The sequence below is a fragment of the Phyllostomus discolor genome, chromosome 11 (genome assembly GCF_004126475.2).
Source record: "Phyllostomus discolor isolate MPI-MPIP mPhyDis1 chromosome 11, mPhyDis1.pri.v3, whole genome shotgun sequence".
In the NCBI taxonomy this organism is placed as follows: domain Eukaryota; kingdom Metazoa; phylum Chordata; class Mammalia; order Chiroptera; family Phyllostomidae; genus Phyllostomus; species Phyllostomus discolor.
In genome coordinates this window covers 66,969,202-66,983,527 of record NC_040913.2, presented here as the reverse complement: position 1 = coordinate 66,983,527, position 14,326 = coordinate 66,969,202, and the positions used below count along the sequence as shown (strand labels likewise).

General features: G+C 38.5%; 1 protein-coding gene across 1 annotated transcript in view; it reads right to left on the bottom strand.

Annotated features, from left to right (window-relative positions):
* Positions 1–9,158: 9,158 nt before the first annotated feature.
* CUL4A (cullin 4A) overlaps positions 9,159–14,326 on the bottom strand; it is a 66,973-nt gene continuing 61,805 nt past the window's right edge. The window contains exons 18-20 of the mRNA XM_028526350.2: positions 14,009–14,181; positions 11,997–12,149; positions 9,159–10,344 (exon numbers count right to left, since the gene is read on the bottom strand). Of these exons, the coding sequence (XP_028382151.1) occupies positions 10,249–10,344; positions 11,997–12,149; positions 14,009–14,181 (422 nt within the window). The 3' untranslated portion in view covers positions 9,159–10,248. The remainder of the gene's footprint in view (positions 10,345–11,996; positions 12,150–14,008; positions 14,182–14,326) is intronic.

Sequence of the window (14,326 nt, the reverse complement as noted above, 5' to 3'; positions counted from 1 at the left end):
CTTTAGTTTTGTCATTTTTGCCTCCAGCAATGTTTCAGGCTTACTACGCTCTAGGACACACTTGTTTGCTTTTCTGGCGGCCCTGGGATCCAAGAGCCCTTCTCCATCACCAGATAGAGTTTAGTTTGTGACAAAGATAAGGACTGGGCCACATGGCCATACTGAAAGATACAGGAGAGAAGGAGCTGCCCTTAGTCACTTTGTGTTTTGACTGGGTACTCTGAGACCAAAATACAGAGAGCTGTGTGGACACTGCCCTCTAGTTAGTGAATTTGTTCTCCTGGCGGTATGGATTAGCATTTCTGAAACTGTGTCCACCAGTGTTCTATCAGTAAGTAGATATTTTGCAGATTTCTCACTGCAGGAGAAGTTACAAGAAAAGGGAAAGGTATGAATGAATCCTATGATACTAGAAGTCGTGTGTGTGTGTGTTTAAAATATAGATACTGAAATAAATAGCTCTCTGTGTGTACCTGGGTTAGACAGGTCTCCTCTAACTGTCCAGCGCAAAGATCAAGAAGCAGCAGTGATCCAGATCATAGATTCTAAATACTGCTCTCTGATAAGGGGAACCAGGCACTTAGGATAACTTGATTCCAAGGCTGGGCAGAGAAAATACAAGATGAGCTTGGAGTATCTTGTAGAACTAGAAAGGGAGGACAGGCTTAGAAAACAAGTATGGGCTTGTCTTAGGGACACAGGAGCTAACTTGAGAATGTTTCCAGTGGCCAAACTGGTCCATTAATGCTACAAAAGGCAAGTAAATCATGGCTGATACGTGTAAGAATAGTATTAATAATGTATCAGAAAAATAGAAAACAGTAAGCTTTCAAGTAAATATAAGCCAACAGGTGGGAAAAAGAAGCAAGACTCCCATGATACAATTAAGAAGTACAAATTGCAAGTTAAAAAATAGTCATGTGGCCTGGCTGGCGTAGCTCAGTGGATTGAGCGCGGGCTGCAGACCAAAGTGCCGCAGGTTCGATTCCCAGCCAGGGTACGTGCCTGGGTCGCAGGCCATAACCCCGAGTAACCGCACATTGATGTTTCTCTATCTATCTCCTTCCCTTCCCTCTCTAAAAATAAATAAATAAAATCTTAAAAAAACAAGAAGAAAAAAAATAAGTCATATGGATGTAAAGTACAGCATAGGGAATACAGTCAGTAATACTGTAATAACTACATGTGGTGTCGGGTGGGTACTAGACTTAATCAGGATGATCACGTCACAAGGTATCTCAGTGTCTAATTACTGTGTTGTACACCTGAAACTAATAATATTGAAAATGAAGTAAGAATTCTATGCAGCAGAAGGAAAGAAGGAACTCCTACCCTTTGCAACAGCATGGATGGAACTGGAAAGCATTATGCTAAGTGAAATAAGCCAGGCGGTGAGGGACAAATACCATATGATCTCACCTTTAACAGGAACCTAATCAACAAAACAAACAAACAAGCAAAATATAACCAAAAACAGTAAAATAGAGAACAGGCTGACAGTGACCAGAGGGGAGAGAATTTCAGGGGAAAAGGGGAAGAGCTTACAGGAACAAGTATAAAGGACACATGACAAAAACACAAGGGGAGGTGGAGATGGGGGAGAGGTGGGGAGGGCTGGGGGGTGGGCTGGGATGGGAGTAAAAGGCAGAGAACTGTACTTGAACAAGAATTAAAATAAAAAATAATAAAGAAGAAAATGAAGTAAAAAATAAAAAAGACTCCCAGTATACAATAATTTAAAAAATTAGCCCTCTTCTTTGGGATATTTAGATTTCTTACATTTTTGCTATTTAATGCCATTGAAAACATCTTTTATACACATCTTGTGCACTTCTCTGATAATTCTTTGAAATACTTAAACCATGGTCATCTTCCTTCTAGGAGGTTATGAAAGCGGATCTCTATCAAAAAAGAACCAAAACTGTTACTTTCTTAGAGAGCAGATTAAATAAATAGTTCCAAGTCTTTTGCAGCATGAGCAATTTGGTAATTTCAGTTATGCTCATGTTTCCAGTGAATACACTCACCTGGTTGCTGTCTGTGGAGCCTGGGGTGTGAGGTGATGTTAACTAGGGCCTCTGCTTGTTTAAAAATCAAAAGTGGTTCATCAGAGCTTAGTGGAAGAAGACACAGAGTGGGAAGTGAAATCAACATGAAGCCACTTCAACATTTGTAACCCATGATTAGAACTCAGGATGAGGTGGATTTCACAATGGTTCTGTGCTGTCAGTTCCACACAGAAGTCAGGAAGAGGCAGGTGCATCACAGTCTTGTTCTAACAGCTGAGCAGACTATGGAAAAATTAGGGTGGGACAAAACATCTTCAGACAAGGCCTTAAAATTAAGACAGATGGTATTAATGGTATCATTATAATGGTAGCATATAGATGGTTACATGGTAGTATTAACATCACTTACTTTGGCCATTGTTATTAATAAAAAAAGAAAAGTTTAGGGCCAAGAAAAAAAAAGGTTAAGAAAGATCACAAGCACCACAATTCCAATGGACAAAAAGCCCCATCTAAGGAGCCAGTGTTGTCTCCAGGTGGAGCCAGGTAAGAGTGCCCTATTCATTTTCTTGTTTTCCTTGTAACCTTTACCTTGTCAAATCAATTTTATCAATGCTGGTTTATATACAATAAACACTATCTTGGATGTACAGTAACATGAGTTTTGACAAATATATGCACCCATGAAACCACCATTTCAATCAAGATAGAAAACATTTTCTTCATTCCATGAGGTTCCCTTGAGTCTTTGGGGCCACTGGTCTGCCTTCTGCCGCTACAGCTTTGGTTTCATTGATTCCTCTATTTGCCCACTTTCTATTTCTTTGATTTCTACTTCTGCCTTTATTTCCTTCCATTTACTTTGGGTTTAAAATGCTCTTATTTTCCTAGCTTTTTAAGGTGGATACTTAGGTCATTGTACTTTACATCTTCATCTTTTTAAATGTAAGCATCTAAAGCTATAAATTTTCTTCTAAGCACTTCTTTAGCTTTATCTTACAAATTTGTGGTATGTTGCATTTTCCTATTCATTGAATTTGAAGTATTTTCTAATTTTCCTTGTGATTTTTTCTTTGACTTGTGGGTTATTTATTTAAAAGTGTGTTATTTATGCCCTGGCTGGTGTGACTCAGTGGATTGAGTGCCAGTATATGAACTGAAAGGTCACTGGTTTGATTCCTAGTCAGGGCACCTGACTGGACTGAGGGCCGGGTCCCCAGTAGGGGGTGCGAGAGAGGCAACTGATTGATGTTTCTTTCTGTCTCTTTCTCCTTCCCTTCCCCTCTGTCTCAAAGTAAATAAATAAATAAAATATTTTAAAAATAAGTGTGCTATTTACTTCTATTACCTGTATTAGAATTATTGGCTTATTTATTTAGGAGTGAATTGCTTAATTTCAAGCATTTAGTTACCAGTTAACAGAAAGATTTGTTACATTTCCAACTTAATGTCCTTGTAGTCGGAGTACTTTTCTTTATAATCTCAGTCCTTTTAAATATATTGAGACTTCGTTCATGCCACCATCTGCCTATACTGGTCAGTGTTGCACTGGGAAGAATGTTTTGCTCTCATTGGGTTTAGTATTTTTTAATTATCAAGGTCACATTGGTTGATAATGTTCATGCCCTTCTAGATTTTCTGTCTGTAATAAAAGAAGAGCATTGAAATCTCCAAACACAATTATGGACTTTTCTGCTTCTCCTGTTACTCTTTTCAGCTGTGCCATTTTTAGGTTCATGTATGTTAAGCTCTGAAACTAGAGGCTCCACATTTAGGGTTAAATCTGATAAATGCTTCATCTTTATGAAATATCCTCTTTATCTCTGGAAATACTCCTTGTCCTGAAATCTGCCTGATACTAGTATTGCCAGTCCAGTTTTCATATCAGTTTTCATGGTAGATCTTTTTTCATCTTTTACTTTAACCCATCTGTGTTTGTTTTTATATTTAAATGCCTTTATTGTAGATGATGTATACTTTGGTCTTAATTTTTTTATCCAGTCTGAAAATCTTTGCCTTTTATTTGGAGTCTTAGATCATTTTATTTTTATTTTTTATCCCCTTTTCCCATACTTGTCCTCCTTAGGACAGATTTCAGATTTATACCAAAAATGTTTTTCCTAACCAAGAATATATTCTATATGCACTATATATTGGTAATACACATTAATAGAGCCATTCACCTTTTGTGGCATGTGGCGCATGTTAAAAGTGCTTTAGTATGCACCAAGAACAACCTCATGAGCTGACTAGCATTATTGTCTCCTTTTAAAAGATAAGAAAACCAAGTTTAGAGAATTTAAGTAATTTTCGTAAGGGCACCAAGACAGTGACAGAACCAGGCTTTGACCCCTGGGTCATCTGACTTCAGAGCTCCAGCCCATAACCTTTTCTCTTTGCTGACTCAGTGCCTCAAAACTTGCTAGTTCTGTCACTGAGAAGCTGATGCAGAACAGTGTGTGTCCATTTACTTAGCAGTTGACTCTGATTCCCAGATCACGGATAATGGAAACTCTTAAAAATATCCTCAGCTTTTTATCCTGTTACGTAACATTTATCTACATCTGTACCTACCTTTACATAGTGACCTCTTAGCAAGAACTCACACGCACACAAATACATATACACACACACAAATATACACATGCACACACACACACACCCTGGGCTTTGAATCCACGCTATCCTATCTTTGTAGAAACTTGACCCATCTGTTATTCCTCCTTTTCTCCATATTCAAATTCTTCCCTTCCCTGTCTGTAAACTTGCTTGTTTCATCATCCAAAAGAACCTCTCTGTCTCTGCCTCTGATTCAAACTACCACAAACTGCATCCCACCCAACCAGCTTCTACCCCACACTTAGACTGTAGTGCCCCTAGCTGCCACAAAGACTGAATATATTTCTGTTCTTATTACACTGAACTATTTCTTCCTTAAAACCCCCTTCCTCCTTGATTAGTTTCACCCATAAACAATGTGACAGTGACTATATGGGGCCCACAAAGTCTTTACAAAAAAAGTTCATCACACCTACCCTAGACATGAGGGAAGAACAAAGAACTTTAAAAATCTGAATCATTGTCTTCAGAGTTTCAAGATGTTGCAGCCATTAAAAAACTCTGTTAAAATTGAGTAATCAGAAAACAAATGTTACTTTGATACAGAGGTCACTGCCAGGAAAACTAACCAGAAACAGAAATGGAACAGTGCACTGTGGGCGGGGACTGTTGGGTTGCAATGTAAGATCATCTGGCTTATTTCCTTAACAAAAATTCCTTAGTGAAAGTGAGAGGAAAAAAAAAATTGGAGGGGAAGATCCGATTGTAGGAAGTAAGTGAGGAACATTTCCCAGAACAGAGGGCCATCACAAGGCTTCTGAGGAAGGAGGTTCGCTGAGTCCTGGCAGGAGAAATAAAAACAGGCTCACATCTAGATATGTTCTTGTGAAATAGAAAAACACAGGAACAGATTTCAAAGGTCTTGTGGAAGAAAAACCAGGCTAGTTACAAAATGGCATCAGACGTTAGGGCTGTAAATTAGACGACTATGGAGTAATGCCTTAAAAGTTCTGAGTAAAATGATTTTGAACTTAAAATCTATAAATAACCGAACTATTAAACATAAGTATGAAGTAAACCAGACAAGCAAGGAAACAAAGTTTGTCGCCCGGCATTCTCCTGAGAAAAACAAGTCAGGAAAATAAGTAAAAGGGAGACTGGAGATCCGAGTGGTGCACCCGAATAGGGATGGACACACAGGAAGTTCCAGACCACAGCTGTGCGCATGGCTCAGATCGAAAACAGTATCAGAGTGCCAAGAAAATGTCTTTAAGAAACTGGACTTGTGCAAATCATGTGATGTGAAGGTTTGTCTTAGTGACAAGACAGTTGCACTGGTATTGCATCCCACTTCGCTCTCTCTGGGCTAAGCACACTTCTTGCCTCTGGGGTGAAGTATCATGTCATAAATGCCATTTATGAGTTTTCAACTTCTATCTAAAACATGCACAGTTTAATTATTAAATGTGTAAACACAAAAGTAATCTGACAAGAGCTGTCAGAGAGTGGGGGAAAATCGTGGGGAAAAATATGGGCCCGTATTTCCTCATTTTCATAATAGATATTCTTGAAAAACAGTAAATTTATGGATCAACAGGTTCCAACATATTACTTTATATAATAAAGGTAAAGATAAAAGAACTAAAAATGATACAATTGACTAAACTGGGAGAAGGGGAGAATGTTAAGCACTCCCCCTTAACACTATTATTATACTTATTATATACTGTTAAAAAACAAAATTTGAATGAATTTTGAGTGCTTTGGGTTGGCTGCTGTCTTCCTTTTATGGTAGAGATAGGATGCTGTATGGTATGGTAGATGGAGCCATTTTGGTTTTAACCATTTGTGACTGATTAATCTTATATTGTTTTGACCAAAATTCAAAAAGTACAGAAGGGCCTGCAATGAAAGTTTTCCTCTTACCTGTTCCTAGCCTTCCAGAACTCATTTTGCAGGAGCAGCCATTAGTCTGTTCTTTCCTGTCATTCATATGTATATGTGTATTGGTATGTATACACACATACATATACACACCTTAACACTATTATACTTATTCTACACTGTTAAACAAAATTTGAGTAAATTTTAAAGATTGCCTTATTTAATGATTGACGAATTGGGGAGCATTCCATCTATCAGAAAGGTGTAGGGAGCCATTTCTTGTGGTGTGGAAATGTAATTCAGCACCCACGTGAAAAACCAGCGGGAACAAGTGGGCATGCAGGACCACGCCCCCAGAGAGGTTTTCCCGTGGGGAATCAGGCCTGCCTTGTACCTAGACTGCTACGAGATTTGCTTTTGCTAAAACTCTCACCCTGAATTGAGGCAGCAAGTGCTTACCATAACTTCCTAAAGTCTGTGCTAAACCTCCCAAGTATGGAGTGGAGTGTAACCAGTTCGACCACTTCCCCACCCCCCCATCTGTAACATCCTTCTCTTTGAAGTAATTAGCAACATTCTTTCCTTTGTTATCTATAAAAGGTAATCACCTACAGTGAACCTGTGCATAGTAAATGAAGACCATCCTCCATGTAATGTACTCAGAGAAGCAATAAAAGCCTTTCCAGGCAGGGGGTTGGGGCTCACTCTCTCTCAGAGAGTGGCCATGCCATCACTTTCTGTCCACAGGACTTCTGTTGTCCATGTGTATTTGTTCATAGCAGCCACAACACGCATGGATCCTGCCAGCCAGGATCCGCATCAGAAAGGAGCTCTGAGGAGCTGTACAAAATGAAAGACTGACAGGTAGAAGGCAGTGGGTCAAGAAGTTAAACTAGCAAAAAGCACACTGTTCACGGCAAGGTCACAGGGGTCTATCAAGCAGATTACGGCACTAGAGCTAACCAGGTCATTCCTGATGATTGGGTTGACTCATTCCCAGGAGGGCTGAAACCAGCATTAAATCAGGCATTCTCATTTTGGTGAAGTGCCAGCAGCATAGTGTTTCAGTTATATCTTGTTAAATGTTTTTAAATGGTATCTGACTATTCTTGCCTATTTGCTGTTCTAACTTTAGGATCATCTTGTCTATTTGTTTTAAAGTAAGAATAAATGTACATATTTTATAAATGTATGCAAAGGCATTTTGAAATGATTTAGGAATATTCCAAAAATATGCTGCTCATATAAATTTTTGTTACTAGGTATTTTATCTTTTGTTGCTATTGAAAAGAAGGCCTTGCATTTATATTTTGAGTTTTGTGTTCAATTGAAAACTTAGTGAATTCTTTTTTCAGTCATAGCTTTTCTGTTGTTTTTCTCTTAGATTTTTCTGGGAATCATTTATCTGTAAATAAATTTCACCTCCTTTCCAATTTTATAGGTTTTTTTTCCTGATATAAGTGTTTTTTTTAAGCAACAGAAAATAACCAAATTTAATACATGCTTATATAAGGGAGTCCTACATACATAAGAGTCAGAGATAGAAATTGGGGTGGTAGACTGTTCTGTGTGTCATTAAACCAGTCTCAGACTTGAGAAAAGTTCAGTTAGGTAAAAGTGGTGTGTCATTTCAGGTGGCAGTGATGTATGGGCTCCCAAAGTTAAACCTAGGGTGTAAGCAGTAAGAGGCATTTCTCAGTCTGCCAGCTTCTCCAGAGCCTCTGCTTGATCTGAGGAAGTACCACTCAACCCAAGGGTGTCACTTGGATTTGAATGGAACTGGAGCCTGTGGTACATCACCTGTGCTGCTCCCACTTGGACTCTCTCCCTCTGAGCTCCAGCGCCCAGGTGGCAGCTGCGAGGGCACCAGTGGCGTACTGGGAGAGGCGGAAGTGTGTGGCATTGGGGCAAACGGAGGACATTGCCTGTTTTTTGAGCCCTCCCCCCACAGAGCCACAGAGCCAGCAGGCTGGTGCCTTATCTGAGACTCCACCAACCTTAAGTGCCTTTTCAGTCCTCTCCTCTACACTATTTTGTCCCATTAACTTTTAACTATAATAAAACGTTAAATGATACTGATAGTACAATGGGTGGAAACAAATGCAGTGGGGGGTGCAGTGTGTTGCTCTTAATCACCCCGAGGTCGAGCCAGTCTGCGGTGTTCCACGGAGCAGTGGTTTGAGAAAGAGGACTGGAAAGGATCCTTACCTGAGGGTGATGGGTGTTTGCCCCGCTTCTGTCTGTTGTACTAGTAATGAATTTTAAGTTGTTAAAGAGAGGAATGTCGTTTGCATACCACAAAGTTTTATTAATGTAATTTTAAGGCCAATTAAACTAGTTTTATTCGGAGTAAGTCTACATTAAATTACAATATTAATCTCTAGAGACAATGAAGTTAAAATATAAGAAGTAGAAATCTATTTGGTCTTTTATAGACCACATATTATAGATATAGAACTCAAAGGAAAATTTACAAATATAGAAATGATACTTGAAGAGGATTTTATGTGGAAACCCATGTCATATTTTAAATACGCATGTTTCAAGAAGGCAGAATCTTTGAATAATTTAGCACAAAATCAAATTTATATAAACTTGGTATATTCCAGAAAATATTGCTTTAAACACTTATACCATGATCAAAATTCCTTTGGTAGTTTTTAATCAAAATGAAACATGCTGTTATGTAAAATATAAAGTATTTTAAATGTTATCAGAAAAGTATCTTTGTTATAGTTAGCATACTAACATCATCTGCAGGTCAACCTCATCTACACATACACAACATGAAACCAGGTGCCAATGAAATCCTTTTAATCTTTTGACAAAATAACCTCTGCTTCACAATAAAGACTTTGAGTCTCCTATAAAACTTTTTACAGTGGTTATAGCAGAGAGAACAACGACTGTCCCTGCACGTGACTGTAAAAACAAAACCAAACTTTATTATAGCAATCATACAAATACTGCAATTAAAAAAAAATCAAACAGCAGTTACCCACGTGAAAAAAAGAGGGACTGCTAGACTCAATCTTAGAATGGTAAACACAAACTATCCCCCCAAACCCTTAAACAGAAAATTCACAAATAATTCAGTGGAAATAAAGACGCTGATGGGTTCACTGCACCAAACACATCAGGCCTGATGCCCTCTTGGCACATCAGAGATCTCACTGAGAAACCTCATTGTAGAAAAAATCAGTCATCAAAGTTTAAAACTTTTTGAAAATAAATGAAACTAACAGATCCCAGTATTTAGCTTGCATAATCAATAAGCCAGTTTTTAACACTGACTTCTTCCTAATGTTCACCAATTAAAGGTTCTTGTTTTTAATCTATGTGTTTATCAACTAAAATAGCTTATCTTTAGGAACACCTAAGTAATCTCTGTAGCTAAAGAATGCAGCATAGAGGGTCTTTTTCATTGTGCATTCATGATCACACACGAAAACAAACCAAACTTTCGGGGTTTCTTTTTTTGCCACAAGAACATCTTGCAAAGGAACCTCATTTAACTAAAATCTTGTCCAATTCCAATGTCATTCTGCACAGAGCAGTGGAAACAATTTAAACACTTAAAAGAACAAGAGGGAGAACTGGAGGGTGAAAAGATACATATGCCATTTGCAAATTCTTAAGCCTTGTGAAAGGTTATCCAAGAACCATTTCCTTTCCTTCCAATCCAAAGTATCCGTGCTGGCTTAATCCCAGAAGCCCTGAAAACAGCACAGAAGTGTTTCAATGTTCTGAAGATACATTCCAGTGTCTCACTGAAAGAAAACAGCTGGTCGACACATCAGGCCACATAGTGGTACTGATTTGGATTGTCTTTGTCTCTCTCCATATAGTCTCTGTCTATAAGAGATTCGATTCTCTTTTTCAAATCTCCAGGCTGAAAAAGAAAAACAAACCCCCCAATTACAGTGGCATTAAATTTATAAACGGGAATATGACATCATGCACAAAGTTTGCGATTATAGTTATGTATACATATTACACATATATATATTTACTTGCAGTTATAAACTAATTACATAATGAATAGACTAAAATTCCCCACTTCAAAGACAATGTCAATGTTAACATCTCTTGATCCAAGTGCTTCCATGTGAATTGACTGTCAGAGCAGGGCTTCTTGTGGGAACCATGAAACTTGTGAAATGTAAATACGTTATTTATGATCACTAATAAGTACATAGCATGGCACATCCTATTAGGTAGCACATTTTTGTTTGTTTGAAAGGGAATTCTGACAGTGTCTCAGGGCATTCTCATCTGTTGTTAAGGACGTTTCTCCCTGAGTACTGTATTTTATTTACTCTAGAGGCTACATTTATATAATATAATCAGAGATTCTGAGTGTTCCTTTGCTGTAAGTAGATAACTGAAATGACATGTCCACACCACCACATGTCTGCTCATGAAGGGTGCCCTTTGGCTGTGCTGTTAGGAAGCATAACTATGACAATCACGAGCAAGCTTTCCCCTGTATATTCTATCTTCCAAACAGCGTAAATTGTATTCAGTGACAGGTCATACATTTTACCATATGTGGCTGGAACCCAGTTACCTATCAAGGAGAACTAGGTGCCATGGCTGTATGCACACCTTCCCTGCTATTTAGTCTTTTAATTGCCGGGTCTCTCATCTGCAAAGGGGAAAATCAACACTCTCCCTGGCTCATGGTAGGGACGAATGGTGTAGGAAGCAGTGTTCCGTGACTGCAGAGTCCTGCAGAGCACTCGTCGCCTCTGGAGAGAACAGGAACCCAGCATCTGCTGAGGTAGGATGGCACCTGCACCCACCATTTCAGTGTCGAGGCTCACTGGTACCCCTCAACCTGACTCCCTTGGTGAGAAGGGAGGGTCAGCTGCTCTTTTATCAAACTGGATAACACACAGTCAGGATACGTCCACCTCAAAAGCACATGAGGCAGGATTAGACACTGAAAGGCCAGGAGTCATGAGAGTCCCACACTTTCTAGGTGGATATATACATTTTAAAGAGCTCTTCATAACACTCCCTGTATCCTGTACCCCACATACAGCCAGGACAGGTCTCAGTTCTGGAAGTACACACAGACTGAAAGGTTTTCGGGTAGCCTTTTACTCAACATTAACAGGAGATATTACTGAGGTAGAGAATGCTTTGTAGCTTGTAAAATGCTCAGTAAATTAGTTGTTAGTATGATCTTAAAATCTTGTGATATAACCTGAACTGTTAACAACTACTGAGAAAAAAAGTGTCTATTTCTATGTAATACTTACTCTCCTTTCCCTTCTCGAAAATATAAGTACTCCCCCGCAAGTGGGAATTTTAGGTATCTATCACTCCTACAATGCTGATAAAGAATGTTTGAGGGGAAGTTCCTGCTATTATCACTTGCCAGGTTTTCTACACTTAATATATACACAAAGGTAGGTTTTTGAAGCAAATGATCACTTATAATGTAGAACAAATGATATTCTGAACATGAGACTCGAACATGCTTTGTCAATGGTTAGCACAATACTACAGGCGTTAATTAAGCTCATATACATTTACCTTCACTGGAAATTTCAGCTGATTATACAATTCAGAAACTAGAAGATTGTGACCAAGAGTCTTTCTCATCTTCATTATTCTGACGATCGCAGCGTCAATTTGATACTGTCTGTCCTGAAACACTCTCTCAGTGGTGCTGACTTGTTCTTCAACCTGAACAAAGAAGACAAACAGTGAAGTAAAAAGATGTATTTTAGTATTGATTATTTCATACTGTTGAGTTTGACTAGAAACTTTTGATGAAAAAAAAATGCCAAACTTTGGATGAGTCCTGTTCTGCTATGCATTTTTATATGTTCTAATAAAACCTAGCTTCCCAAGAACAGTGCAACTTCAGTACCAAATCTTGCAAAATAATTTAAAAAGTTATAAAGAGGCTGTAAACCCTATATAACCTTGGGTTAAATCCAATAGCACCTAACAAAAACCAAGTACACCAGCCATCAGAATTTAGTCTAGAAATGTAAGCTTTGCTCAACATTGGGATCCTACTAATATAATTGAGATCACCACAATAATCTCAAGGTTAGATTATAATCATCTTGATAAGGCATGGTAAAATTGAAAATCTATTCTTGATTTAAAACAAACTTGAGCATATAGGAGTAATTCAAAAAAAAGAAGAAGAAGAACCTGAACAGACTGAGAGCTATTATGAGAAGCAAAGAGCAAACAGTGATAACGACGTCAGTGTTAAAAAGCCACCTAATGGGGATCTGCAGATCCAGGTGGGGTGGGGAGAGGCTAGTCCGTGTCTGTATACAAGGTATGTTTCAGGAAGGGAGAATCCAAGCTTTCAACGTATTTTCAAAGGGATCATAACCCCCTAAAAGTTACTGCTCCCTGTACTGGTGATAAAACAAAACAAAAACAAAAACTATTGCATGAGTGTAAACAAAAGTGGTTCTATTTGGAGGAAAGAGATGACAGTCCCATTCTGGAATTGTAACGTCCAAATTTTATACCTTTTAATCACTCTTATTAAAAGGTGTACCAATCTGAACATCTTAAGAAACGTACCAACCCTGAATATGACAAACTTTTAAACATTTTCCAAATTGACAGATGAAAAATGGAATGTTACTTTAATTTGAATTGCATAAGAATTACTGACCAGAGTAAACATATATTTATTGGTCTTTTATATTTCTTTTTGTATAATAAAATATATATTCTAACTGGGCTACTTTAATACCTCTATGTAAGTGAAGTAATTACTGTCTAATGCTGGAAGTGAAGAAAATATTTGTGATTAGATCCATTAAAAGCTGTCCTTCTATTGTCTGAATTGAACTCCTTCAAACTGCCTCTCCTCACTCATCTTCATGTACGAGGGGCCAGCTGGACGCCGTATTATATGGCGGGTGCCAGGGGTGCACCTGCCCACCTGGCCCGTACATCTGACAACAGCCCAGGGGTGCAAGGGCTTCTGCATGAGGAGGGGCCTGTGGGCAGTGGGCCAGAACCTGCTCTGGACACGAACCTTGAGAATCTGGTAAAAGCTACAGATCACAAACACATGTTAGTGGGTTCATGACACCCACAACTCTTACCACTTCTGCCCCAGGACCCTGGCTGAGGCCGAGGCTGAGAGAAGGGCTGAAATGTGCTGTGCAAAAATAAAAAGACAAGTCACTGGGTTTTGGAAATGACACACTCTTTCCACTAACAGAAGTGATACAGGAATCTGACTTACCACACCATTTTTGTGAATATGTATAACTGTTATATGCATTTCTTTCTGATTTTTGTTCCTTTTGTGAATATAAAGCTAATGAAAGCCACATTAAAATGAATACTGGGGGTGGGGTGCAGGGCGGAGGGAAATAAAGGGAAAATGGGACAACTGGAATAGCACAATCAAAATAAAGTGGTACTCTTATAAACATGGTATTCAAATTAGATACTTCAAAAATATGCTTAGAACTCTTACAGTCAAGACATAATAAAAACTAATGATTCCTTGATGAACAACCCTCCCTATTAAGTAAAAAGAGAAAGTGTATACGTACAGTTTCCTTCATCTGAATTTGATTGATCTTTATTCGAAACAACTTGTGCTTGAATTCTCCATTAAAAATGAATTTATCTCCATCTTCTACCTCCTTTCCTTTGGGACTTTTAATCAAAACTCGTGCTTTGCCACAGGCCAAGGACTGTAATGTTCTTCGCAATTCACTGTCCTCTGAGTGGGGAGAAAATGCAGGCACAGATTAGCACTGCAATGAATAAGACACTCAACAAAAATGAAAGAAACCACACTATCAAGAGCCACGTGCAGAGACAGAGTCTACATTTTCTCTTAAGTGAATGAATGTTTTAAAAACAAG